The 24,299-nt window shown below is 47.7% G+C and overlaps 1 protein-coding gene across 1 annotated transcript in view; it reads left to right on the forward strand.

Moving 5' to 3' along the window:
• The first annotated feature begins 272 nt into the window (after window positions 1–272).
• LOC137428961 (uncharacterized) overlaps window positions 273–24,299 on the forward strand; it is a 110,069-nt gene continuing 86,042 nt past the window's right edge. Inside the window, exon 1 of the mRNA XM_068118881.2 lies at window positions 273–1,868. Coding sequence (XP_067974982.2) covers window positions 431–1,868 — 1,438 coding nt within the window. The 5' untranslated portion in view covers window positions 273–430. The remainder of the gene's footprint in view (window positions 1,869–24,299) is intronic.

Raw genomic sequence — 24,299 nt, forward strand, 5'->3', positions numbered from 1 at the left:
TAGGGATGAGATTTGGGTAAGATTGGAAGAGTGGGGGGGGGGGGGAGGGGAGGAGATTTGGGGAGGATTGGGAGAATGGAGGCGAGTTAGGAGGGGGGGGGAGGGAGGAGGAGATTTCGGAGAGTGGAGGGAAGTTTGGGATGGGGAGAGGAATGGATGGAGGTTAGGAGAGCAATCGAGGGGCAGGGGGGAGTGGACTGTTCTGAACGGGAGGAGGGGACGAGTGCAATGGGAGGAAAGACAAGCGAGGAGGGAGGGAAGTAGGAGGAGGAGGAGAGGTAGTCCGGAAGCCGTTCGCGTGTTCAGATTGCGGAGCGAGTGATAGAGAGAACAAGAGAGAGCGACACGGGGAGCGATAAGGAGCAAACGCGAGACTGACAAACAGACAGGCGGACGTGAAGTACACGAAGCACCCTTATTGGCGCAAACGATGGAAAAGGATCTCGGTGGAGAGCTGTTGCTGACAAGTAGGGTAGAAGGGCAGGAAAATGAGGAAGATACGAGCAAGGAAACCGGGAATGAGATTGACTTTTGTAAAATGGAGCAAAATGAGTTGCGTGGGAAACAGGATTTGCCTCCGAGCGATGAAGGCGATGACGGAGACGAGGGTCGTGTTGATGTAGAGACTGGTGCGAGGGAGCACCATGGAGCGGGTGAGTTAGAGTACCAGGAATTGAATGAGAATCTTGGTGAGGAGGACCCGGCTGGAGGTGAGGCGAAGCGAATGAGGGAAAACGTTGCTGTCGTTGGGGATCGACAAGGCAGCGAGGATGGCATTGTGAGTGAGGAGAAACGAGGAACGATTGAAGGTCAGGGAGCGAATGATGGCAGAGATGCTAGTTTGAGCGAGGGTCTTATTGTGACCGAAGATCGAGAAGGCAACGAGGACCGCTTTCTACACGTGGGAAAGGAAGACCAGGTGGACCGCATTGTGAGTGGCGGTCCACAAGACCACAGTGTGAGTGACGGTCCACAAGACCACAGTGTGAGTGACGGTCCACAAGACCACAGTGTGAGTGACGGTCCACAAGACCACAGTGTAAGTGATGGTCCACAAGACCACAGTGTGAGTGACGGTCCACAAGACCACAGTGTAATTGGCGGTCCACAATACCACAGTGTGAGTGGCGGTCCACAAGACCACAGTGTGAGTGGCGGTCCACAAGACCACAGTGTGAGTGACGTTCCACAAGACCACAGTGTGAGTGACGTTCCACAAGACCATGTGGACCACAGTGTGAGTGGCGGTCCACAAGACCACAGTGTGAGTGACGTTCCACAAGACCATGTGGACCACAGTGTGAGCGGCGGTCCACAAGACCACAGTGTGAGTGGCGGTCCACAAGACCACAGTGTGAATCACGTTCCACAAGACCATGTGGACCACAGTGTGAGTGAGGAGGACCTCGATGAGACCAGTTGCCTGGTTACGGGCGATGACCACACTGCTGGCAAAGATGTTACTGCAGGTAGAGTCCAGAATCTGAGGGTTGATCGTGATGCGAGTGACAAACAAGTAAAATACCAAAGAATAGATGTAGAAATGTTACAATGTGGAATAGAACAGGATGATGATTGCCAAATTGTCAAAGAAACGAAGAGAAAAAAATATGACGAAGATGAGGATTTCAAGAATGGGGAGAGTGAGAAATTGACCTCAAAAATGAGAAGCAACGAGGAGATGGGTCAACCTGAGGATATTGAGGGTGAGACCTTCCAGGAAGGAGGCTGGGGCTGGGTCGTAATGATGGCCGCTCTCTGGGCCAATGGCTCCATATTTGGTATTCAGAATTCCTTTGGGATGCTCTTCATCCTTATCCAGCTGGAGCTTGGTGATGCAGAAGATCCTAACTTGCAGTTTAAAACAGGTGAGAATGTTCAAGGTTGTTTAACGACAGGAGGGTGTTTCATGATTGTGTCTTGTATTCATCCCATGAGCCCTTTCCTTCCTTTACCATTTCAAAATAATCATCTTTTTAAAAAAATTATTAATTTGTTTTTGTCAGCAAAAATGATCAGCATCCTTCCAATGTCAAAAAATAAATCTTTTTTCAAAAAGATGTTGAGATTAGAGATTATTGATTGATTTTGTGGAGTTGTTAGTTCTTGGAGAAGAGCCGAGTGGAGACAAAGCAAAATATATAAATGATAAAAATTTATGGAGATCATAAATGCGGAAGAGGCAAAAAGTGCAAACAACTGGAAACTTTTTTGTCTCGTCGGTCTGATGATTTTACTGCAGAACAAACATGTCAGACCTATCTGACCCTTTATTTACTCAATCTCTGGGGGATCCGGTCGGAGTGGCTGGCTTCCTTGGGGATGTGAGCTTTTGGTTCGGACGTCTGGGGCTACTGATTATGATGTGAGCCTTCATTTTCCAAAAAAAATCAATAATTTTATTAAATCCTTATTTATTAAAAAAAAAATTGTGGTTTTGTGATATCCACACACAGCGTTCCATTGTTGAGCAATACAGTATTTGAACGACCATAGTTTTGTGTATTTCTGCACACCTTTACACTTGTGCAGTAGTCTTGTAAGAAATAACTTTTGAGGACTCTGTTTAAATTGGTTGTTTTTATATTATATGTAGATTACTCGGAAAAGTACCTATCCCCCAGTGATGGGAAAAGCAACCAAAAGTACTTACTCCTAGTAACGAGAAAAGTTTCAGTTGATCTATCAATTTAAATGATTTCATGTATCTATCATAAAAGGTTAGTTGTGTTGCACTCAAAAAATCCGGCCTTTTAAATTTGAGACCCATTGTCGTACTGTTTGCCAAAAATTGCTATATTGGTCACTTTAACGTCAATGTGCGACCTCAAAACTTCCTCTGAGGCCAGGGCTACATAACCCATGTCACCTCCCGCTCAGAGTTGTGTCTATACCCCGAGTATGGAGTTTGTAGCTATAAACGTGTGGCCTTGCATAAGGAACAGACCAAGAGTGAGACAAACTGAGACATCCATGCATGTATGTACATATATTTATTTATATATATATATTGTTGATTGATTTTGTATATGTACTGTGTGTATATTTTGGGAAAGATTTTTGGGTAAGATATCTTACTATAATTCACCAAATGTCCGTCCATCTGTCTGTCTGTCCATCCGTCTGTCCGTCCATTTGAAGGTACCACAAAAACGGCTGAACTTCCTTTACCAGAAATTTGGGAGGTCGTCTTTCTGTCTTCTACCGACTCCTCTCCGGCCTTGCTCCCCCAGCTCTCTCTGTGCTCTGTCCCCCCAATATTCCTTCAGGTCGCACAAGATCTGCCTGCAACCCTCTTATGGTTAAACTGCCAAAGTCTAGGCTCTCTGCTCACCTTCACTCTTTCATTCCCCTTTTCTCCCGCCTCTGGAACAAACTCCCCCACTCCCTTCAATCCCACTCCTCCCTCCAGGTCTTTAAAACAGCTGTTCACCACCATCTCTTATCGTCCCCCATCGAAAACCTTGATCTTTTCTACCCCCGGTAATTCACCCCAGAGTCCTTGCAGTGTTCATATGTTTTAATCCTCTCCCACCTCCCCCCAAGTCCTCCCGATGTCCCTGCTCTCAAATGTTGTGTTTGTGTCCTTCCCCCTCTTCCCCCTCTCTTTTGTGTCCTTCCCCCTCTCTCCCCATCTTGTCTGCCGCTCCCCTTGTTTTTTGTGTTTTGTGTGTCGGTTTGTCTTTTTGTGTGATTAATGTTAGCTCTTTCACGAGCCTCGATCTTGTATACAAAAAAAACCAAAAAAAAAAAAACGATCGCAACGATATTTTGGGTGGGTAATCCTGGGATCTCCTGGAGTAAAATAGGGTATATTGTTTTTCCAATTTCAACTTTGGCCTCCAGCATTTTCAGGTTTGGACTCCCGTATAGCGTTATTTTCCCGGGTGCTGCACAAACGGCTGCACCGATCGCTGCACGGCTGCACCGATCGGACTCGGTGACCTCGGACAAAGACCTTTCATAAGGACATGGGTTGAATCCCTGCTTGAGAGAATGCCAACCCCCTCCCCACCATCAGGGTCATCTCTCTAACTCACAATCCCACGAGATACGCGGAAAGAACGACCCAACACCAATTATCTTCTTTTTGATTCGTATATAAACATCATTAAAAGTAAATAATGATCTCGGCCAAAGTTCAAACGACGTGGGTTTAATCTCGACATGAGAGAATGCCACATAGCTATTTGGGCGGTGTATAAGCTAACAGATCGCTGTCTCCATCGATCTTGCCAAGGCCGTAACACCTATCGGCTCAAAATCCTTTTAACTGTTGACTTGGTAGTTTTTACAATGAAGGAAACATGTATGGGAAGTACATATGACATAGCGATTGTGAATGTGGCTCTCCAACATTCGATGTGTTCACGGTTAGAATTATGTTACGTAACGTTTGTGACGATGTTTTCATTGTGACGATGTTGTGACGATGTTTGTGTTCACGGTAGTGTTTGATGTGAACGTTTCAATTTCGGTGTGAACGTAATTTCGTGATGTTTTTCGTTTTTATTTTCGTAATCGTTTAATGAACGTTTAATGTTTAATGAACATTTAATGAATGAATGAATGAAAAAATGTCATGAATAATGCCATGGCGTCGCGTTGGCAGCAGTGACAATATAAAAATGTTTGCCAAGAACTGCAAAGAGAGAAAAGGAACTTTTAGCAGCAATGTCGTCTATCCTGAAGGTCGAAGCTGAAGAAGAGGTACAAAATCATTCCATATTGTTTTTTCCTTAAGAAAAGCATACAGTTGATATCACGATTTGAAACACGATGGAATAATATTTACCGATATGAACAGTGATGTGGTTTTTAAAATTGAAATTCCAAAAGTACTGTTTAGATTTTGATGATTTGCGTGTGATATTTAACGGATGTTTATATAAATTGCGCCTCCCAATTGAAGCCCCGCCCTTAGGGCGGGTACCGTTGCAAGTATATATAATATATGTATATATATATATTTATATATATATATATATATATATATATATATATATATATATATATATATATATCTATATATCTATATATATATATATATTGTAACGATTTTGAGAAGTGTGTAACGAATTTGAGAAGTGTAACGGTTTTTGAGAAGTGTAACAATTTTGGAGGAAGTGTAACGAATGTGAAAACGTTACAATGTGAACGTTACAAAAGGTACGGTAACACCCTGGTAATGTAAATAATGGTCGTAGCCGGCCTCCTAGTTAATTCCATGAAACTTACACGCAGGTCACGATATATCTTTTAAATAGTGTATTTCCTTATTCCATGTAGGCTAAATATGTGTTTCCCACTAGATTGACTTTGCATTGTATCAAACAAAATAAGCGTAGGCCCTTGCAATTTCCCCAAAACCTCCCTTCCAATTGCCTTCCGCATTTTGGGCGGTTTTCTTCAAACCACCATTGGCCACGAGGTAGGGTTGGGGAAGAAAGGCGTGTCTCCACCTCGTCATAAGAGGGAAGGAGTGAACCAGCTCTAACAGCCAATCAACACCGCGGTGAGCGACCCGGTAGGCGTGCCCTGGGGGCCGGCGGCTTGATTTCGCCCGAGGTGATAAAAGCGACTGTAAGGGACTGCTTTACCAGATGAGCTGCGAGATGACTTGGAGAGGCCTTGGGAGATGAGCAAAGAGACTGCACCAAGAGGCGGTGAGATGCGAAACGCTCCAAGCCAAAGAGGAGAGGTACTCGGCAAGGAAACCAGCTTTGGAGAGACGCGCTGAAAGGAGGGAGACGGCTCCACCTCAAGAAGAGGAGCAGGTGTGCCGAACCAGCGCGTGACGTCTACCGCAGTGGATACACGACGGAGGGTTTCCCGCCAAAACCGCGAGGAATTGTGAGCTGCGGCCTCCCGACCTTGCCTCCCTCTCAAGCAGTCCATCTCAAGCCCTACCTGCCTGCAATATCCCCTGTGTAAGTGTGAACGTCCTGTCCTACTCGTTTGTCTTGGGGCTAAGTAAAAATGAATAGTGTAAGTTAACGATTCGCTGTGTTACTGCTTCTTCCATCCATTGCTTGTGTGTGTATAATAAAATCTGTTCTTCCTCCGTATTCTTCTTCTTCTTCTTTTTCATTCTCTTTCGGTCGCTTTAGAGATTTCCCGATTGAATATCTGTGGGGCGATCTGGTCAACGTCGGGTGGAATCGGGTTTTAATCGGGGAGTAACTGTTCGGACGCGGTTAAATACACCACCGCTCGGACAATATAACATCTAAAAGCCGCGTCTGTAACATTTGGTGTCGAGGAGTTGGATTCGGACCTGGGACTAAATTTGTTAGGCCCAAATTTTGGAACACCAATTGTACCATTAGGGTAACAATTGGTGTTGGGAAGTAGAATTCGATCCGGAGCGCGTTTCACGCGCTCGAAATTATAACGGCGAAATTTGATTTTGTTTTACGAAAATATAAAACCCGAATTTTGAGATCGCGCCATGGACAATCAAGGCGATCGGATGTCGGTGGGGGAAATAGACGGGTTAGGGGTAACCCAGGACTTAGGGAAAGAAAGGGAGGAGGAGAGTAATGAGGAGGCGGTTGAGGGGGTATCAGGTGCACAAAATGGCGCTCTCGCGCACGTGGTTACAGCGGCACCAAATTTAGCCACGCCCATGGTCGCGGCAGCCGAGCCAGAGATGCCAGAGTACATGCGAGTCTTTATGATCCAAATGATGGCAAAAATGGATGCCCAAAATGATAAGTCCACCCGAGAGCGAAGAGAAATGGGAAACCAAATGGGGGTAATGGGAAACCAATTGGGGGTAATGGGAAACCAGATGGGGGTAATGAGGGACGAAGCGAGGGGTACCGGTGAGAAGGTAGACAAAAATTTTGAGGGGTTAGACAAGAAAATTGGGAAGTTAGACAATAATTTTGAGGAGTTAGACAAGAAAATTGGGAAGTTAGACAATAATTTTGAGGGGTTAGACAACGGGATAAAAGAGGTGAAAAATGGGTTAATGGGGTTAGAAAATAGGATGGAGGACAAATTGCGGGAAATAGGGGAACAATCTGCCAGGGAAATCAAACAAATGGGAGAGCAGATAGAGGAGGTGAAAATCGGGGTAGAAACCAAACTGGATGCTCAGAGGGATGAATTGGGACAGATGAGGGTGGCATCTACAAAAGAGATGGAAGAAATACGACGAGGGGTAAGTGAGGAGGTTTCGGGGCTACGCGAGGAGGTAAAGCGAGGGGAGAAGCGTATGGAGAAAGAGGTGAGAAATAATACGGCTAAGTTACAAGGGGGAATAGAAGATCTGACGAAGGGAGTAGAACAGCTGACAATCGGACAAAGGGAACTAGCGGACCAAGTGGAAAAGAACACTGCAATCATCGGGGGTTTAAAAGCGACACAAAAGGACATTAAAAACGAATTAATAGCAACACAAAAGGAATGTCAGATGGTACATGAGGAGTTGACGAAGAAGTTGGAGGAGGTGACAGAAGTGATGGAGACGAAGGACCGAGAGGTGAGGACGCACATAGAAACGGTTAAGGTGGTGTTAGAGGAAGAGATAGAGGGGCGCACCGGGAGATGAAGGAGGTAAAGGAAAAATTAGAGGAGGTGGAAGAGGGGGTGAGTGAAATTAAGAAGAGACGGAGGGAAACTAAAAGGGAGATAAAGGAGGAAGTCATGGAATATGTACAAGGTCTGTGTTCAAATCATGATGAGGTGCTCACTAACCAAATAAAAAGTTTGCAGGTGGCAGAGGAGGTGCGACGACGAGGTACGGAGGTGAGTGGCAATGTATATGATGTGAGGGGAGATTCAGTCGGCTTGGGGGGTGGTGTAGACCCGGGTGTTCGTGAGGGACCAATGGTAAGATGTATGACTGGTCCGGAGTGGATGGACAGGGGAGGTGTGCAAGGAGGTTTGGCTATGGGGAGTGAGGGGGGTGCTGGTGAGCAAGGGTGTGGGGGTATGGCGTGGGTAGCGGGTTGCGGAGGGGCGACCCAGGCATCGACACCAGGAGGGGTAGTGTTTGGAGGGACGGGGGACGCGCGGGAGCCCCCCGGGAATAACGTACTGTGGGAGCCCGAACGGGTTGGTCCCGCGTTGATCCCGCAAGGAGTGACGCGCGGGGTCCGACCTTCGGGCGCCCACAAGGTCCCACTCGCGCCGTATGACGGCAAGAGTGATTTGAGGGCGTACCTGGCGCAGTTTGAGTACGTGTGTAAAGGCAACGGTTGGAATCCGGACGAAGGTGGAGTACACCTGATGGGGGCACTGCGCGGTGCGGCGGCGGAGGTGCTGACGGCTTTACCACCGGGTGCTCTCACCCTGCCAGCTCTCCGTGCGGCATTAATTAATCGGTTCGGCATTGAGCAGCAAAGCGAGCTTGTTAAAGCCCAACTTGCGCAGCGAAAACGCAAGCCCCAGGAGACCATCGGGGAACTTGCTCACGATATTCGCCGCGCGGTCGGGATTGCACACGCGGACATGGCAGCGAGTTCCCAGGAAAGCCTGGCGCTGGATCACTTTATTCAGGCCCTTCCGGATCTGGAGCTCCGGCAACAGCTCGCCATGTGGCGCCCGCAAACCATGAGTCAGGCGGCCGACGCTGCAGCCCGTTGGGAAGCAGCGAGGCCCCTGACCCGGGGAGGCGAGCGCCACGCAGTGGCGGTGCGTCAGATGGGGCCCGTGATGGGGGGCGGCCCCCCAAGGGGGCCCGCCCCCGACGGGGGCCCTGACCTGGAAAGCATGGTCCGGCGGTTAGTGGATCGGCGCCTGGCGGGACCTGGACCATGGCAGGCGGCCCCAGCGGTGGCACCCGGTAGTCCCCGACAGAGTACCCCAATTCGGACATACAGGGGGGGGGGAATTTGGAATACCGGAGGCAAGCACCTTACCAGGTGAGGTGCTATAATTGTGCTCGGATGGGTCACCGTGCATGGGAGTGTCGAGCTCCGCGCCGGGACGTTTCCCGCCAACCGATGCCCTCAACTCCGCCCCGTATAGATCGGCCTAGCCGACCTCAGACACCCCCCCGCCAGGGCCCGGGAAACTAGAACGTGCCGGGCATGCAGGGCGGTGTTCGGCAGTAGGGGATGGGGAGAAGCCCTCGTTGACGCGACAGGTCATTCATTGTGGCCGAATTGGGACGGGTAGTTTGACAATTCGGTGCAAAATTGCCGGCGTGGGGGTGGACGCCGTGGTGGACACGGGAGCCAGCGCCACGATCATCAGCCCCGTGGTCCTTAATTCGAGTGCAGACGGCTGGGGTAAAATCCAGCGTCTGGAAAATCATAGTTTGCAGTTGGCTACCGGGGCAACGGCTCCGATCATAGGGCGTGGTTTTGTGACCCTCAAGTTGGGATCGGTAAAGGAAGAGATAGAGGTTTGGGTGGCGGAGGTGTGCGACCCGTGCTTAATAGGGTTGGATTTGTTGACTGCCAGCGGTTGTAAAATCGACTTGAGTCGGGGGATCCTGCGATGGGGAGTGGAAGAGCTACCATTGGAGGGGGTGAGCACGGCCGAGAGGGTGGAGCTGGAGGCTCCTGAGGCCGTGACCATCCCTCCGGGGGCCGAGGCCATCGTGCCGGCCCGATGGTCAGCTCGCCCGACATGGCAGGAATCCTGCGGCCTGGTCGAACCGGTGGCAGCGCTATCCATACCTGGTTTAATCGTGGGCCGTACCCTTGTAAAAACGGACGGGCCGGTGGTGGCCGTCCGAGTAATTAATAGTAGCACAGAACCACGCACTATAGTGAGGGGCACGAAGGTAGCTGGCTGCACCCCAGTTAGAGAAGTCGCGTCAGTGAGGGGCGAGAACGTCCAGCCGAGCCGGCCCCAGGGGGAGCCTTCAATAAGTTCTAGGAATTGGCCCGATCCCATTTGCGAGATGGTAAATCGTAGTAGTGTAGAGTTGGGAGGTACCCAGAGGGAGGCCTTACACAAACTGGTTGGGTCCCATTTGGACCTCTTCTCCTTGTCCACCGAGGATATTGGACGTACGGGCCTGGTGAAACATCAGATCCACACCGGTTAGGCCCGGCCTATTCGTCAGGCCGCCCGACGGCTCCCTTGGAGCAAGAGGGCGGAAGCTGACGAGCGGGTTGAAAAAATGCTCGACGCAGGTGTGATCGAGCCCTCGGGAAGTCCTTGGATGTCACCTGTTGTGCTGGTCAAAAAGAAGGATGGGACCACGCGGTTCTGCGTGGACTATCGCCAGCTAAACAACGTGACACTCAAGGACTCATATCCCCTGCCAAGGATTGATGACACCCTCGATGCCGTTGCGGGCTCAAATTGGTTCTCGACTTTGGACCTCAAGAGTGGGTATTGGCAGGTGGAGATGGATCGGGCAGGGAAGGAGAAAACGGCATTTTCCACAGGTAAGGGACTGTATCAGTTTACTGTGATGCCGTTTGGTTTGTGTAACGCCCCCGCCACCTTTGAAAGATTGATGGAGCATGTACTAGGCGGCATGCCATGGCAATCATGCCTGGTGTACCTGGATGACGTCCTAGTACATGCCAAAACGTTCCCCCAGGCAGTAGCTAATTTGGACCAGGTGTTCGGGTGCCTCAGACAGGCAGGGTTGAAGCTGAACCCGAGTAAGTGCACTTTGTTTGCAAGAGAGGTGGCCTATCTAGGTCACGTGATCGGCCGCGAGGGGGTAAAAACGGACCCAGACAAAATTAAAGCGGTAGAGGAGTGGCCCGCACCACGTACCATCAAGGAGGTGCGGGGATTTTTGGGACTCTGCTCCTACTACCGGCGCTTTGTGGCGAAATTTGCAGCGATGGCCCGTCCCCTCCACCGGCTTACGGAGAAGGGGACGCGATTTAATTGGACACGGGAGTGCCACGAGGCCTTCCAAAAATTGAAGGGGTGTCTAACATCCGCACCCCTTCTAGCTTACCCCACTAGTGACGGGACATTTACCCTGGACACGGATGCGAGCCAGGAAGGATTGGGCGCAGTTTTGTCTCAGACACAGGAGGGCGTGGAGAGAGTGATTGGTTACTATAGTCGGGCCTTAAGTAGGCCCGAGCGAAATTATTGCGTCACTCGCAAAGAGTTATTGGCCATGCTGGCTGCCATGAACCATTTCCACCCGTACCTGTACGGGCGGAAATTTTTGGTTAGAACTGACCATTCCTCCTTGCAATGGCTCCTTCGGTTCAAGGAACCGGAGGGCCAAATTGCAAGGTGGTTGGAAAAGTTGCAGCAGTACGATTTTGATGTGGCCCATAGGGCCGGGAAGGCCCATGGTAATGCGGACGCACTCTCTCGGCGTCCTTGTCTGGGGGAAAACTGTAAATTTTGTGCGAGACACGAGGAGAGGGAGCAATTGGGCGATTCCGCCCCGATTCTCGTCGTCCGGGCAACCCGGGTGAGAGGGCCAATTTTGCCACTATCCGCGGACGAGGAATTTGGAGAGTTGGCTTGGAGCACGGCCCAGCAGGAGGATCCTGTTCTGGGGCCGGTGTTCCAATGGGTCAAATTGGGGCAAAGACCAAAGGGGGAAGAGGTCACCCCCCTCGGGGCGCAAACAAAGGCGTATTGGGCTCAGTGGCAGACCCTGGAATTGAAAGGCAACATCTTGTATCGCAAATGGGTGGAGGTTCCCTCTGATAGAACTTCCTGGCTGGTGATAGTCCCTGACAAATTCAAGAACGTCATATTGCAACAGGTGCATGGTACCCACTCCGGCGGCCATTTGGGCAGGACAAAGACAATATCTCGGGTCCGCCGGAGGTTCTATTGGGTGAATATGGGGCGCGACATACAGGACTGGTGTCGGAGATGCGACGCCTGTTCTGCCAAAAAGGGACCAGCACGGAGGATGAGGGCCCCCCTTCAATTACATCAGGTGGGGGCCCCCCTTGAGCGGGTGGCTATGGATATTCTAGGACCGCTGCCCCGCACCCGCCAAGGTAATAAGTATATCCTCGTTGTAATGGACTATTTCACCAAGTGGCCGGAGGCCTATGCCCTCCCCAACCAAGAAGCAGGGGTGGTAGCACAGGCCTTCGTAGAAGGATTTGTATGTCGGCACGGGATTCCACAGGAGCTGCACACCGATCAGGGTCGAAATTTTGAAAGCCAATTACTAAAAGATGTGTGCAGACTCCTGTCAATTCGAAAAACCAGGACCACGCCCTTGCGGCCACAATCTGACGGGATGGTGGAAAGGTTCAATCGAACATTGATCCAACAACTGGCATTGTTCACCACCACCCGTCAGGATGACTGGGACGAACATCTCCCGTATCTGTTGATGGCCTACCGAACTAGCCAGCACGGGGCCACCGCATGCAGTCCAGCGTTGCTTATGTATGGGCGGGAGTTACGGGCTCCCGCCGACTTGCTATGCGGTCCCGTGCCAGACACCACGGACACACCGCCGAGGGAGGGTTACGCACGTCACCTGGAGGAAGGCATGGAGCGGGTCCATGCCTTCGCCCGCCGCCAGCTCCATCTGGCGGGGGCCAAGATGAAGCGCAGGTACGACGACCGGAGCCAGGGGAGTCAATACGCTCCGGGGATGAAGATTTGGTTCTTTAATCCCCGGAGGCGGAAGGGAAGGTGCCCAAAACTCACCTCCCCCTGGCAAGGCCCGGGAGTCGTCCTGTCGCAAATCTGTGACGTGGTCATTAAGATCAAAATGGGGCCACGGACCCCCCCTCGGATTGTCCATGCCGACCAGATAAGACCTTATGCTGGCGAGCAGGCGCCCTCATGGATCGCCTCGGCTCTAGATGCCGAGGCAGGGCCCAGTACCTCTTGCGACGGGGGCTCGTAGCGTCAGAGGACTGGGGGGATGGTAGTGAGATGCCCCGCGGTGGTGGGATGGCAACGCTGTCATCCCTCACAGACGTGGGGCAAATGCGCAATAGCTTATGGGGTGTATGGCAGTGAAAACTAGCCCGGGTGGGTTAGGTTATATTGTAGGGATCTAGCGAAGATGACATTAGGTAACGTTAAGTTTAGTTAGTGACTGATACCTGTAGTGGGGACGCAGGTAGATTAGTGTGGATTATAATGACGGGGGAGCGCAATAGTTTAAAGGGACGACTGGGAAGCGCAAGTTTCAGAGGGGAGTAGTTAGCTGAGATGATGCCGTGTGTGTGAGGATTGAACAGGTGTGATTGCACAGGTGTGCAACTGAACAGGTGGATGGAGCAGTGTATGAGTGAGTGATAGTGATTGTGTATTGTGATGACCAAATGGTCCAGGAAGAAAGGAGGGTGCAGGTGGCACCAGGTGTGAGGGCACAGGTGTGCAACAACAGGTGTATGTGGCTGTGTGGAATGGATGGTCGTGGAGTGAGAATGGTGGAAATTGTGGAGTGGAGTGGATGGTGCGAAGGTGTGAATGGGGGAAGAGTGGACCCCCATCACGGATACCCGGGGCGGGTAGTGTAAGTGTTAGGTAGAGGGTACAGGTAAATTGTGGTTGGATATTGGCATCTGTGGTGCGGGTGGCAGAATGGTATGTGGATGGGTGCATTAGTGTTGTGGAAATGGCTGGGCGTGTAGCCTGTTAGTGTGTGTAGTTGGTTTGGGCACTCCACCACTGTAAGGATGTCGGCCAGGTGAGGCCGCAGGTGGGCTCTGGGAGCCGGTAGTAGTTGTTGTGGATGGGGCCCGAGGATCCGGAGGACGGACCCGGGTAGCCCAGTGCCAGAGGGCACCATGGGGTGACAGAGCCAGGAGAGGGGCTGTCCCCAGTTAGTTAGGTTAGGGTGAGGAGCTAGGTAAGCTCGGGTGGCAACTACAGTGGTGGAGGTGTGCAGGTGGGTAGACCTGTTGGGAGAGCTAGACGTCGCAGCCCAGAAATTGTGCGAGGGCACCGGGAGATGAATCGGGGGAGTGAGACCCCAAATTGAGAAGCACCACAGTTTGGTCAATGGGAATTGGTTATTAGAACCCATAGTGTAAGTTGGCCAATGGATTGGCAGGGAGAGACCCCGGGTAGTGTAAAGTGTGTTAAAGTCATTTAGAGGATAGTTAGGATGAAGGATCTCCTCGCACCATCTGCATCCACTCACCTGAGGTGACAGGTACTCCACACCATGCCATGTTTTGATTATTTTTTATGATGCAAATGTTTGGATTGTGAGACGCATCATGACGTGGGTGTGACATTGTGCGTAATTCCATCTCTCCCTCCTTATGAGGATTGATGATGAATTGGTGATGGCAAATTTTGAAGTAAAGGGATTGTGGAGACGAATTTGGTATAGGGGAAATATGGGGAAGACGTGACAGTAGTGACGAATTTGTAAATGGGTAGATTTTTGTACATATGGGCTAAGGGTAGGGTAGGTGACAGGGGGGTGACGTACGGTAGGGACGAGCTTTCTCACTTCGCCCTCCGTACGCATTTCACCTTGCATTGCCTTATTGACGTGTACCCTTGTGACCTTACCCCTCGCTCAATTGTCTTTCTTTTGTCTCCCACATGACCTGTGCGCCATTGGGTGCCGATGGGAGCGTGCGTGAGGTGGCCATTGTGCGCCCGAGATTCCCAGAACCAGCATGCATTGCGTTGATGTACCACTGTATGGACCGCTGTTCTGCGGCCAAGTACCACTTGATGGACCCCAGGTTCTGGGGCAGGGCACCTCTGTTGGAGACCGGCCATAGTGGCCAGGGAATCTTGCTTGCGGACCTCGGTAAGGTGGCACCTATGCCAAACAGGTGGACCACCCTTAGTTGGCCCCTGAGGCCCTAAATAAAAATGGACACAAGTTGTGCTTTTTATTATGTCCAAATAGGCCGCATGAAGCCAGAAGACGTCGGGAAGAACATCGGCCCAGCAGAGAAAGAGAAGACCACCACCAGTTGTTTTGTTGTGTTTATTATGAACCATGGTGACTGCGCACCGAGTGGTGTTTTTGGTGCTTTGTGGTGCTTTTGGTGCTGTTGGTGCTTTGTGGTGCTTTTTGGTGCTTTTGGGTGCTTTGGTGGTACTGGTACTGGTGCATCGATGCAATGCGTGCTGTCTCCTCCCTCCCAACAGGAATTTCTTTCTCTTGTTCCCTAAAAAGAAAAAAAAGAAAAAACACAGGTCCTGGGTTGCGTTGTAAATAAGAAATCACGTCATTGTAAATAATGCTCCCCACCGTAAATGTATAGTTTGAGAATAATTCCGTAATTCGGTTAGCTGTGGGCTTGAGTCTGTTAGACAGGATGCAATGCAATAGGGGGACATACTTATTTGTGTTTTAAAATTGTCACACTCAGGGTCAGGTTAATTGTAGAGGGAATTACACCTACGTGTCACACTAAGTTAAAGTTTAATAGGCCCGAGGGCGGGCCTGAAGAAAGGGGGGTGCAGTGTAACGATTTTGAGAAGTGTGTAACGAATTTGAGAAGTGTAACGGTTTTTGAGAAGTGTAACAATTTTGGAGGAAGTGTAACGAATGTGAAAACGTTACAATGTGAACGTTACAAAAGGTACGGTAACACCCTGGTAATGTAAATAATGGTCGTAGCCGGCCTCCTAGTTAATTCCATGAAACTTACACGCAGGTCACGATATATCTTTTAAATAGTGTATTTCCTTATTCCATGTAGGCTAAATATGTGTTTCCCACTAGATTGACTTTGCATTGTATCAAACAAAATAAGCGTAGGCCCTTCCAATTTCCCCAAAACCTCCCTTCCAATTGCCTTCCGCATTGTGGGCGGTTTTCTTCAAACCACCATTGGCCACGAGGTAGGGTTGGGGAAGAAAGGCGTGTCTCCACCTCGTCATAAGAGGGAAGGAGTGAACCAGCTCTAACAGCCAATCAACACCGCGGTGAGCGACCCGGTAGGCGTGCCCTGGGGGCCGGCGGCTTGATTTCGCCCGAGGTGATAAAAGCGACTGTAAGGGACTGCTTTACCAGATGAGCTGCGAGATGACTTGGAGAGGCCTTGGGAGATGAGCAAAGAGACTGCACCAAGAGGCGGTGAGATGCGAAACGCTCCAAGCCAAAGAGGAGAGGTACTCGGCAAGGAAACCAGCTTTGGAGAGACGCGCTGAAAGGAGGGAGACGGCTCCACCTCACCAAGAGGAGCAGGTGTGCCGAACCAGCGCATGACGTCTACCGCAGTGGATACACGACGGAGGGTTTCCCGCCAAAACCGCGAGGAATTGTGAGCTGCGGCCTCCCGACCTTGCCTCCCTCTCAAGCAGTCCATCTCAAGCCCTACCTGCCTGCAATATCCCCTGTGTAAGTGTGAACGTCCTGTCCTACTCGTTTGTCTTGGGGCTAAGTAAAAATGAATAGTGTAAGTTAACGATTCGCTGTGTTACTGCTTCTTCCATCCATTGCTTGTGTGTGTATAATAAAATCTGTTCTTCCTCCGTATTCTTCTTCTTCTTCTTTTTCATTCTCTTTCGGTCGCTTTAGAGATTTCCCTATTAAATATCTGTGGGGCGATCTGGTCAACGTCGGGTGGAATTGGGTTTTAATCGGGGAGTAACTGTTCGGACGCGGTTAAATACACCACCGCTCGGTCAATATAACATCTAAAAGCCGCGTCTGTAACAATATATATATATATATACTGTATATATATATACTGTATATATATATATATATATATATATATATATATATATATATATATATATATATATATATATATATATATATATATATCTATCTCAGTATCTATATATATATATATATATATATATATATATATATATATATATATATATATATCTCAGTATATATATATATATATATATATATATATATATATATATATATATATATATATATATATATATATAAATAATCGAGAGGTTAGATGAGACGCAGACGTAGCTTCAGGACGGTCGATCTTTAATTTTCGACAAGCTTTCGACCAACAAAGGTCTTCTTTGTTGGTCAAAGAAGAAGACTTGTTGGTCGAAAGCTTGTCGAAAATTAAAGATCGATCGTCCTGAAGCTACGTCCGCGTCTGATTTAATCTCCCGATTATTTATTTAATGCAAATGAGACGCCCTGCTCGTACTGTGGAGTTTCTACTATTTCTCACAGTTATATATGTATGTATATATATATATATATATATACGTATATATATATATATATATATATATATATATATATATATATGTATGTATATATATATATATATATATATATATATATATATATATATATATATATATATATATATATATATATATACATATATATATATATACTGTATATGGTTTTTCAAAAGTCTGGAATCATAGGGATATTTATTTTACAATTTTATTATAACAATTTTATTTTAATTTTACAATATATATATATATAATTATATATACTGTATATATATATGTGTATATATATATATATATATATATATATATATATATATATATATATATGTACACATACATACATACATACATACATATATGTACACATACATACATACATACATACATACATATATGTATGTATATATATATATATATAATTATATACACATATATATATAAATTATATACAGTCACGTGATAACGTAAATACAGTCGTACACCCCATGTAAAGTTTTGACTTTCAATATATTTCAACATACAGCTATTTGATCTTCATTTCAAAAATATTGATAGATAAAGGTGATATAATATAACAAATATCATGAAACATTTACATTTGGTAGTCCTGGTGTTGGTGTTGGGCTAGTGGCTAGGGTGCCAGCTTAGGATATCCTAGGATCCTGGGTTCGTAATCCCGGTCGATCGCTGAATTAACGCCAGGGGGGTTGACTCAGCCTGTCATCCTTCCGAGGTCGGCAAATTGAGTACCAGTTCACTGGTAATTCCCTGGTTGTCGTAAAAGGCGACAAAAAGGGTTGGCGGAAGGAAGGGCATCCGGCCATAAAACGGGGACCAACAAAAACAACAACAACCACGGTGCCCGAACAAGGCCCGCTTTGCGGGAAAAAATGGCCTCTAAAGGTTTTTTTTTTTTTTTTTTTTTTTTTTACATTTTGTAGTCCATTGTATAATTTAAATAAATATAAATGCAAATTTCGCATGTGGAAAAAGTAAGTACACCCCTGGTAAAAGTAAAAAAGTCATTTATCACTACTTCAAATACCTAAAATTAGAATAAGGTGCAACAGCTCAGGTGCAAATGATTAGAACATCGTTAGAGAGGATCTTGGAGGAACCTGTCTTATTTAACCTTAGACATTTCGTTTGGTTTGCTCTTTGTTGTTGAAGTGTGCGGCGTCACCATGCCTAGATCAAAAGAGCTCTCTGATGCCTTCATAAAGAAGGTTATAGATGCCCACGAGTCTGGGAAGGGATTTTAAAAGATCTCCAAACAATTTGAAATCAATCATTCGACTGTCCGGAAGATCATCTACAAGTGGAGAAGATTCCAAACAACTGCCAACTTGTTCAGGCCAGGCCGCCCCAGCAAGTTCAGCCCGAGAGCAGACCGCAAGATGCTGAAAGAAGTCTCTAAGAACCCCAGAATGTCATCACGGGACCTACAGGGAGCTCTTGCCACTGGTGATGTCAAAGTGCACGAGTCTACCATTAGAAAGAGGCTCTACAAATTTGATCTACATGGGAGGTGTGCCAGGAGGAAACCTTTTCTGTCCAGAAAGAACATCAGGGCAAGACTAAAGTTTGCCAATGAACACCTGGGCAAAGACCAGCACTTCTGAAACAATGTGCTCTGGACAGATGAGTCAAAGCTAGAGCTATTTGGCCACAGTACCTGAAGACATGTTTGGCGAAAACCAAAGACAGCATTTGACCCCAATAACCTGATACCAACTGTAAAGCATGGTGGTGGAAATATTATGGTTTGGGGCAGCTTTTCTGCATCAGGGCCTGGGCAGCTCACCATCATAGAATCCACTATGAATTCTTAATTTTACCAGAGGGTGCTTGAGGATAATGTGAGGCCATCTGTCGGAAAGTTGAAGCTCAACCGAAGGTGGATCTTGCAACATGACAATGACCCGAAACATACCAGTATAAATCCACCAAGGAATGGCTGAAAAGAAAGAAATGGAGGGTTCTGGAATGGCCAAGTCAAAGCCCAGATCTAAATCCCATTGGGATGTTGTGGGGGGGGGGGGGGGGGGGGGTTTGAAACGAGCTGTGCATGCAAGAAACCCCTCAAACATCGCACAGCTGAAATAATTCTTCTCCCAGTCGATGTCAGAGACTGGTAGACAGTTATAAGAAACGCCTGCTTGAGGTTGTTTCTGCCAAAGGAGGCAATACCACCTATTAGAGCCAAGGGTGTACTTACTTTTTCCACATGCGAAATTTGCATTTATGTTTATTTAAATTATACAATGGACTACAAAATGTAAATGTTTCATGATATTTGTTATATTATATCACCTTTATCTATCAATATTGTTGAAATGAAGATCAAATATCTGTGTGTTGAAATATGTTGAAAAAGTCAGTACTTACACTTTTTCATGTGACTGTTTATTATATATATATATATATATATATATATACAGACTTGGCGTTTAATATGGAATATTTTTTTGTGGGGGTGAACTTACTTTTCAAGATGTCTTAGAACCAAAAGTTCATTGGAATTATGTTGAAATTATTCTAGATTTTGTTAATGTGACCTTTAAAAGAAACAAAAACCACATTTGACATTTCGAAACAAATAAATTGATCCTTGAAAGTGATGTGAACTGATATCGAACTCAATTCATGGACAGTATTGTGTTAAACTTCTGTACGTTTTCCAGAAGTATCTCTTTATTTTGCACATTAGCCAAAAAATTTTTTAACAAAAACAAAAGTTAAATTACGACTGGGATTACGGACAGTAAAATTACAGTTCAGTACTTCGTGTAACCCCCACGAGCATTCAGGAGAGCACGTACACGTTGAGGCATGCTGTTCACGAGATTTGCCAAGGTTTGGACAGGAATTGCTTGCCATGCAGTGACAATAGCCTGCTGCAATTCATGCACAGAGGTCGGCTGCTGGTCCAAGTGGTCGATTTGACGCGTTAATTCTGCCCACAAGTTCTCTATCGGATTCATATCCGGGGACATGGCAGGCCACTCCATATGCTCTACACCACGGTCAGCAAGAAAGTGTTGGATCATGCGAGCACGATGAGGCCGTGCATTGTCATCTTGGAAGACAAAGTTTCCTCGAAAGGCTGCACGAGCAAATGGAAGCAATGTTTCTTCCAGAATGGCCCAGTGCTTGAACTGGTTCAGGTTTCCATTCAGAACAACCGGGTCAGTTTTGCCCCCTGCATGAAAAGCAGCCCAAACGGTCACCCCACCACCTCCAGCTTGGACTCTTGGCACTATACAATCTTTGTTGTAGGCTTCATGTACTGGTCTGCACACTCGGAGCGACCATATTGACGATAGACCAGAAATCTAGACTCGTCACTGAAGATCACGTGATTCCAATGTCCTGGCTGCCATTGATGGTGCTTTCTGGCCCACTGCAATCAGCGCTGGCGGTGTTGTCTGGTCATGCGTGGCTTTCTCAGGGGACGCCTGGTACGATAGCCTGCTTGAACCAGTCGTTGGTTGACTAGCCTTCTGGATACAGGCACATTTGTCAGTTGCTGCCACTCAGCCCTAAGCCGATTAGCTGACTTGGTACGGCCATTGCGGACTAACCGGTGCAGCTGGCGATCATCCCTCCTTGTGGTTCTGCAGGGACGTCCTGGCCTCGGTATTGGAGTAGGGACACCCCTCTGAGCATTTCGTTTCAGGATCTTTGACACCTGACCTTGAGTGATGCCATACTGCCGAGCAATAGCATGCTGTTTCATGCCGTAATTTCGTAAAGCCACCACTCTATGACAAACAGCATTGTCGAGTTGACGGACCATCTCCAGAGGAAGCGGCAAGAACTTTTGGAGATGTGCAGCAGTTGTTTTCCACTAATACAGAACGCAACAACCCTTGTATACCCGACTGTGAAGCCAATCATCAAATGCACCTGTCCGTACATTTTGCCACGCCACCTGTGATATAATCCTGTTGTTGACTTCTTGCTGCGACAGACAATCAGTGACACAGTCACTCAAGACCCACCTGTTCAACACTGCATTCAACATTTAACCCACAGCATCTAACCCCTGACTATCTCCTCTCCTTCTCCCTCCTTTGTGCTTTGAATATTTCCCTATTGATTCTTCTTTTTTTGCAATTGTTTTTATGTTTTGCTATGCATTATGTTTTGCACTTTGTCAAAGCGTCTTTGGGCTTCCTGAAAAGCGCTATATAAAATAAATGCATTATTATTATTATTATTATGGTTCTTTTAACGAATAAATCACCAAAGTGTAAAAGAAACTCACTAGATTGATATACTGAGTTAAGAAAGTAAACCCAAGTCAAGAAAAAAAAAAAATTCCATATTAAATGCCAAGTCTGTATATATATATATTTACACACATATACAGGGTGCTTCAAAAGCCAGGAATCATAGGGATATTTATTTTACAATTTCATTATAATAATTGCTCAAATTGTAAGCCACTGACATGCACGCACATGTCGATTCTTCAATGACATTTTCTTCAAACTTTTCTTAACATTGCCACATCAATTTCAGCATATTCGTTTTTTATTTCATTATTTGGATCTGCAATAGTACCTCATGGTCTCGTATAAACCACAGATTTCAGGTGTTTCCAAAGGAAAAAAGTCAAGTGGCGTTCAATCTAGACGACCATTGTGTCAGACCACCATGTCCTATCCACCTCGAATGCATCTCTCTCAAAAATAATAATTAATAAAATAAATTATAAATATTTCCTTTGATTCCACACTTTTGAAGCAGTGTGTGTGTGTGTATTTTTATATACTAGTACAGTAGTACACCCGCACACTACGGGAGCTGCAGGAAGGGTCAATCCTCTTTGGGGTAGATAGATTACAGTCGATCTATGGTCGGGTCTCAAGAACATTGGGTGTGTGTTCATTTACCAAGTTTCTTGTGGAGAGATCGCCAAGTGGTTTAAGCATTCGAGCAAGCACTCCATTCGAAACCGTTAAGGAACGGCTGGCTTGGCAAGCGCTAGCTAGCTGCTTGGTAACTGAGCACACCCCGGTCTTCCTCCCTTTGTTTCGTACTAAACAGCGGGAGCGAGTTTCAAAAGTTCGCCACGTGGTAGAAAGGGCCATGTTATAAACTAAACATTTGTAGGTTATATGGAGTACTGTGGGGGATACCCCATAGAGGCATAATTCCCTAGCACGGGACCAGTGGGTCTATTGACGGTATGGGCGTGGCGTGCGCTCGGGTGTTGGAGCCACGCCCCGTTAAGAGGATCGGGCGGAAGTCATGGGGGATTTAAGAAGACATGAGTTCCGGTCGGGTTTGAGTTCTGTGGAAATAAAGGAGCCTTGAACAAGTCAAGAAGTTTTTACCCTCTCGTTGTCCGCAACTCCTTCATTGGTGACCCCGTCTTGCTCTTGAACGTTTTCGGAGCTTTGAACGAACATGGCGACAAGCGCAGTTTCGATCAAACTGCCGGAGTTTTGGGAATGACAGGCTGCCGTTTGGTTCGCACAAGCTGAGGCCCAATTCGCCATTCGGCGCATTTCTGCTGACGGCACGAAGTATTATTATGTCGTGTCTGCGCTCAGCGGCTCCACTGCGACCAGGGTGGTGAGCCTTCTCCAGGATCCTCCGGAGGGCGGCAAGTACGAGACGCTAAAGCCGTAAAGGCCCTGCTGCTTGATACCTTCGAGCTCAATGAGGCCGAGCGCGCCCGTCAGCTCCTTTCTCTGCCCGGGCCGGGCGACTCCAAGCCGTCCCGCTTATATCTACGATGTCCGCCGATGTGGCCCGGGCATTCATCGGCACTTGGGTTGCCCGTTTTGGCGCCCCCTCGGACATCTCTTCAGACAGGGGGCCCCAGTTCACGTTAGAGCTCTGGGGTGCTGTTGCCCAGGGGTTGGGGGTAAAGCTCCATCGCACGGCTGCATATCATCCCCAGGCTAATGGATTGTGTGAGAGGTTCCATCGCTCTATGAAAGCTGCTCTCAGGGCCAGCCTCCGAGATGACAGTTGGGCCGACAGACTCCCGTGGGTAATGTTGGGCCTCAGGACAGCCCCTAAGGAAGACCTCCATTCCTCATCCGCTGAGTTCGTCTATGGCCAGCCGCTGCGGGTTCCCGGGGAGTTCATTCCTGACACCACAAGCCCCTGGTCTGCTGCCGGTCAGCGGTCGGTTCTCCGGGAGAATGCCAAGATGTTTGCACTGGTGCCCACATCTCAACATAGTTTGCCTCAGGCCCACGTCCCGCCGGATCTATGTACAGTGGAGTACGTCTTTGTTCGCCATGACACACACCGGGGTCCTTGAGGTCCGTGAGGTGGACCACCTTTTGGTGGACCGCCTCAAGCCGGCTCACTTGGACCTGGACCAGCCCCCTCGGTTGGCCCAACTCCCACGGCGGGGCTGTCCCCCGTCGGGTAAGCCCGCGGTTGGCCCGCCGACTGCCAAGCCGCTAACAGTCCCTGCCCGGGTCATCAGGGGTCGTTTCGGCCAGGTGGTTAAGGCCCCCCGAAAACTGACATTGCCCATGCTTGTGAATTCTGGGGGGGCGCATGTGGGGGATACCCCATAGAGGCATAATTCACTAGCACGTGACCAGTGAGTCTATTGACGGTATGGGCGTGGCATGCACTCGGGTGTTGGAGTCATGCCCCTTTAAGAGGATCTGGCGGAAGTCATGGGGGATTTAATAAGACATAAGTTCCGGTTGGGTTTGAGTTCTGTGGAAATAAAGGAGCCTTGAACAAGTCAAGAAGTTTTTACCTTCTCATTGTCCGCAACTCCTACAGTACCATAGATCTTCAGTTCTGTAAGTAAACCTTACTTCAAGGATGTCGGGATTCCTCCAAATTTCTTCATTTAGTGTTATAAACAGCATTAGCGACTGTTTAAAAAGCGAAGCATACGTGTTTGTGCTTTATAATATTTTTTCTTCCTGCAGAAGCCGTTGTTCACACGGAAACGCCATTACAACGATAAGCTATTTAAACACGTTATCACTGCAGGAAAACGCCTTGGGGAAGTGGGACATTATTAGTATTAATATTGTTTTGAAATAACATTAATAACATGCGATTATCATTAATTTTGTTATTCAAAGCGTTTTTGGAAAAACGCCACGATAAATCTTCTTCTTCGGACAAACGCCACGATAAAGCTAACTTAATACGGCTACACACCTCAACACGCAACCCATTGAAAGCAATGGCAGGGAAAACCCGCTCGGGGGAGAAAATCCCCTTTGGGAGGAGGGCAAATGAATGCGCTACAAACTTTATTATGTAACCCTTGGTTA

This window comes from Myxine glutinosa, chromosome 6 (genome assembly GCF_964187855.1).
Source record: "Myxine glutinosa chromosome 6, kmMyxGlut1.1, whole genome shotgun sequence".
Lineage (NCBI taxonomy): Eukaryota > Metazoa > Chordata > Myxini > Myxiniformes > Myxinidae > Myxine > Myxine glutinosa.